Raw genomic sequence first — 5546 nt, 5'->3', positions numbered from 1 at the left:
TAGATTGAATTATGAACTCTAGCATTCATGGAGCTTCCAACTAAGTATACCTATGTTTGGAACTCTTGAATGCATAACTTATGGGAACCTTCTCTATTGATTTAAATCTTATCTTTTAAATAGAGAAGATCAAAAACCCTAAACCTCAAAACCTTGGAGCATTCGCGAAAGCATCAACAGTAGGTTGCGGTTCAAGGGAACTGAAGACTCTTCATTATCATTGAAGATCTTCACTTTATGTGAGAACGAGACTCATCCACGTATTAGTAAGTATTCAGAGTCTATTATGTCTGAAGACCTTTCCTTATGTAGGATTAAGATTCAGAGTTTGAGTGTCAAACTCACCAAGTCTATTTGTAGGCCTACAACGAGAGAATACGTTATGTCCTTGTGTAGGATGTGTAGCTTTGCGTAGGTTGTGCCTTGTGTAGGCTCCCAATGTTGAGTCCTTAGGTAGGACGAGTTGCCTTGTGTAGACATTTAAGGGAACATTGTGTAGGTCCCTTAGTTAACCTTGTATTGGTTGTGAAGGTTCATGGTTAATATGATTTAAAACCATTGCATAGTCAAATCCGGTACACTCTAGGAGAGAGTGCGTCCACCGGGAGTAGAGTAGGCAAGTAGCCAAATCACTATACATGATTGTGTTTGGGATTTCCTTGAGTACATTTATCTAGTTATGCTCATGTTCATTATATGTTCACAATGATGCGTGATTTAATTAATATGTAAGTATTAATAGAAGTCACATCCTACACACATTATACACTATCCTTATAAGCTTTACTTCTATATATAAATCTTGTATGAGCATATGTAAATTGGACCCTCTATTGGCTTGGAAGCCTTAGAGTTACTTTACCTTACTTCTTTTGTTTTAAAAGTTAGTCATAATTTGTTATTAATAGATAACAAGTTTTTGAAAAGTCCTATTCACCCCCCTTTAGGACATTTAGTCAAACTTCATACTCCAGTACCAGCGGTTCAACCGCAATTTCAATAATATAATATTATATTATAATCTATATAGTATATAACATTAATATATATATATATATATATATATATATATAATATCCATCAATCCATCCCATTCATGATCCATCCATCAATACCTCTCATTCCATCCATCCCTCATAATTTTGATCCATCCATACACATATTAATATGATATGTAATATAATATATTGTTTAATATTTATAAATTTCTTATTTCATAAATATATCCACATATATGTAATATAATATATTGTTTAATATTTATAAATTTCTTATTTCATAAATTTTATATATATATATAAAGAAATTTAATAAATTAAAATGAGATAATGAGTTTGATTTAAGTGCTTACTGGCGGGCAAGGCAGGCGATAGCCGGACTGTCGAGTGGCAAGCAAGAGGAGGGTGAACAACAGGCTGCAGATGACCAAGCAGGGTTGAGTCGGTTACTTCTGGTCGGGTGGGACAAGCAGAGTCACTCGCTACTGGTGGGGTGGGACGACCGACGAGTAAAGAGAGAGGGAGGCCGAAGGTCGGGTGGGACGAGCAGAGAGAGGGAGATGCTGGTCGAGCGGGACAATTGGACGAGCAGAGAGAGCTAGGGTCAGCGGGTCGCTGCTGGTCAGGCGGGATGACTGGACTAGAAGAGAGAGAGGGAGGCGCTAGTCGTTGGGCAGGACGAGCAGAGAGAGAGAGAGGGAGAGCTAGGGTTGGCAGGTCGCTGCTAGTCGGGCAGGACGACTGGACAAGTAGAGAGAGGGAGGCAGCAGGGAGCCGCTGGTCGTCAGGTCGGATGAGCAGAGACAGAGAGGGAGAGCAGGGAGTTAGTCGGGCGGGATGACTGGACGAGCAAAGAGAGGGAGGCAAAGAGATGGTCGGGCGGGTTCTTTTTTCAAAAAAAATGGGGAAATAAAAAGGGGGTAGTTGCTAGGATTTTTTAACTTTATATACCTACCCAACCGAGTCGAGCCAAGTTCGAACTACATATCAAACCGAGTCAAGCCGAGCTAGGGCCAGCTCGAACTTGGCTCAAACTCATTTTTGAGCTCTAAAAATCGGCTCGACTTAGATCGAACTCAGCTTAGAACTGAGCAAATTCGAGCTTTTTCTAGCCGAGTCGAGCAAGTTGACCGAGCTAGCACGGTTCATATACACCCCTAATTGTGTGATCACATAGGCTTTGATCAAGTTGATATTTGTGTTTTTTCCTCCATACAGGACCACCTTATGAAAACGTTATATGGCTAATAAACCTTATGGTGGACCACAAGGTTTCAACAATAGTTGTTCAATCCCTCTACTTTCTGTGGTGTGGTTCATTTGAGCTCTAGATGGACCTCATTTCTGGGCTGTGCTCTACGAGATCTCAAAAATAAAATGATAGACCGTGTAGATTCAACGTATAAATCATGATGGGTAAGATAAGTTCTACACATTAAAAATTTGTACCATGTAGTACCCATTATAATGGGAGAGAAAATCGGTACGTTTTGAGCTGCGGTCATCCGCGATGACATGGACCGATGAAAATCGATCGCTGAGGAATCCCCTGTGACTTCAACACGGACGATCCGCGCTCATCTGCATTCCATTCAAACCGGCCCTTATATCTTTTTTTCTTATTGAAGTAAGACATTGCATTTTCCTCTTTTCATGTCTCATTCCCTCTCTCTTCTAGTCTCATCCCTTCTCTCTCCATGGCTTCCCTCCTCTGTTCTATTTTCCTCTGTCTCCTCTCTCTATCTCTCACCTATGCCGCAAAGCAAACCTACATAGTCCACATGAACCAAGACCACAAGCCCTATCCTACGCAACCCATGCACAATGGTACGCTGACCACCTCCAATCCCTCTCAATAAATGCTGGCAGTGCATTACTCTATACCTACAACTCTGTCTTATCTGGCTTCGCCGCCATCCTCGACTCCTCGGAGGCCGAATCCCTCCGTTGTTCTGACTCTGTACTCAGTATCTATCCTGATACGGTCTACCATCTACATACAACCCATACACCCGACTTCCTAGGCCTCAGCGATATGGCGGGCCACGGCTACGAAGCCTATCTTGATCATGCCTCTGAAGACATCTTCATTGTAATTCTTGATACCGGCATCTGGCCTGAGAGCTCGAGCTTCGACGATACCGGAACGCCCCCATTACCCTCCCTGTGGCAGGGTAGCTGTGAGGAAGGTGTAGATTTTAGCACTTCAATGTGCAACCGGAAGCTCGTCGGTGCAAAGACCTTCTCGAAGGGGATGGCCGAAGTGGGGATACCCGAAGAAATTACATCAGCACGTGACCGGGATGGCCATGGGACCCACGCTGCTTCCATTGCAGCAGGCTCGCATGTGCCGAATGCAAGCCTGTTTGGATATGCGGCCGGCATGGCCCGTGGAATGGCTCCAAGGGCCCGCATCGCCGTATATAAAGTGTGCTGGGAGTTGGGGTGCTTCGGGTCTGACATCCTTGCGGGTATAGATGCTGCGATTGCTGACGGCGTTGATATCCTCTCACTCTCATTGGGCGGGGGACCCGTGCCGTACAAGAATGATCCTATCTCCATGGGATCATTTGCGGCCGTTGACCATGGTATCGTCGTTGCGTGCTCTGGAGGAAACGATGGGCTGGAGCGAGGTTTAGTAGGCAATGTGGCACCGTGGGTTATAACAGTCGGAGCGGGGACACTCGATCGGAGGTTCCCAGCTTACGTTAGCCTTGGCAATGGGAAGAAGTATGCCGGTGTGTCTATATATAGCGGGGAAGGGAAGGGCACTAAAATGCGCTCCATAGTTTATAACGTAAGCAAGGGTGCGGTGGTTGGATCAAGTAATCTGTGCTTGCCTGGCACGCTGGATCCCAATCTCGTACGTGGGAAGGTGGTGATCTGTGACATGGGGCAGATCTCACGCGTGGAGAAGGGATTGGTGGTCGAGAAGGCACGTGGGGCTGCCATGATCTTAGTCGATGCGGTGGCCGAAGGGGTGGAGTTGATAACAGACAGCCATTTGCTGCCGACGGTAGGGGTGGGGAGGACGGCCGGTGATCTGATTAGAAAAATACGTGCAGTCATATCAGAATCCGACGGCTGTAGTTTTGGTGAGACTGTTTTGGATGTGAAGCCTTCACCTCAGGTGGATGCTTTCAGCTCGAGGGGGCCGAATGCTGTGGCGCCTGAGATATTGAAGCCAGATTTTATCGGACCGGGTTAGAATATGTTGGCGGCTTGGACCAGTTCGGCTGGCCCGGCCGGGTTGAAGGAAGATACACGGAATTACGTTGTAAGTAAGTAATAATTATTTTCATAGGTAATTACCGCGGGATGGATTTGACTCTTACTTTCTTCAACGCCAAAATCGCGGATGTTGCCAAATGTTTGTGGTGCCCACCCTAACGTATGTGGATTATCCACACCGTCCACTCGATTATGCCAACTGAATTTAGGGCATCAATCAAAAAATGAATCAGATTTAAATTTTAAGTGAACCACACCACAGGGAAAAGAGAATCAAACACCTATTGTTAAAAACTTCTTAGGGCCACTGTTTAGTTTGGTGTGGGGTACTTCAATGTTATATCTGCCTCATTTTTCGGCTCATGCCTCAAAATATCATAATAAAACAGATGGACGACGCGGATATGTCATATATGTCATGGTGGGGCTCACAAATTTAAGTTAATCCTTTTACACAGTTTTCCCACGCAAAAATGCATGCCTATTTTAACACAGAGTGAAATTATAATAAGCTAGTATTTACAGGGCATTTACAACGAATTTGAAAAACCAAACACGCCTGGGGGAATTTTACTAGAAACTAATTTACATTCTACAACCATTTTGAAACGTACGTCATTTATCACTAGAATTACATTCCACTGCCTTTCCCTTCCAGTTATCAGATGGATTAGCTACTTGGATTGGCCCCGTGTTCATGTAAAATTCATCCAGATCAACCAACCCCGTGTGGCACCTCATGTTAAATAAATGGCCCAAAATCACTACACCGCATGATTGAAAACAATCTATAAGGAATGATAACTCTTCAAATTATTTTCCTTTGTATGGCCTACCTAAATCAGGGATGAGCCTGATTTTTATGATATAGGCTTAAATTTTGTTTTTTCATCTAATGGTTGGAGTGGATTTCATATAATCATCATGGTGGACCTATAAAAATCAAGGGTGAACAAGCCTTTTTCAACTGCTCTTTAGTGCTGCTCACCTCAATCACAATTCAGCCTAAATTTTTTTGGTTCGGCATAAACTGTGACTATACATCTAATAGTTGGAGTGGATTTTGCACACACACAGTAGAGATATCCGTAAAAACAAGTACTCGTGAAAACGAAATTGTATGGGATGCAGTTGTTGATTTTGACAGGTCCACCTTGATATTTATGTAAGACCAATCTAGCCATTAGATATTCAATCCTATATTAGGCCTACATACAAATAAAATAATATAATTACTTGTGATTATGATGGGCTGCAATAGAGGAAGACTTTGTGAGAAATGTCTTGGGCCCACGGTGATAATGATATAAAATATAC

The 5546-nt window shown here is 43.4% G+C and overlaps 1 protein-coding gene across 1 annotated transcript; it reads left to right on the top strand.

The window, feature by feature from the left end:
- The first annotated feature begins 3033 nt into the window (after positions 1-3033).
- On the top strand, positions 3034-4206 carry LOC131250652 (subtilisin-like protease SBT1.8). The gene has a single exon (XM_058250936.1). It carries the CDS (start codon positions 3034-3036, stop codon positions 4204-4206), a length of 1173 nt encoding a protein of 390 aa, XP_058106919.1.
- The last annotated feature ends 1340 nt before the right edge of the window (positions 4207-5546 follow it).

This window comes from Magnolia sinica, chromosome 7 (genome assembly GCF_029962835.1).
Source record: "Magnolia sinica isolate HGM2019 chromosome 7, MsV1, whole genome shotgun sequence".
In the NCBI taxonomy this organism is placed as follows: domain Eukaryota; kingdom Viridiplantae; phylum Streptophyta; class Magnoliopsida; order Magnoliales; family Magnoliaceae; genus Magnolia; species Magnolia sinica.
The sequence above is the reverse complement of the archived record's forward strand: the minus strand, read 5'-3'. Positions and strand labels throughout refer to the sequence as shown.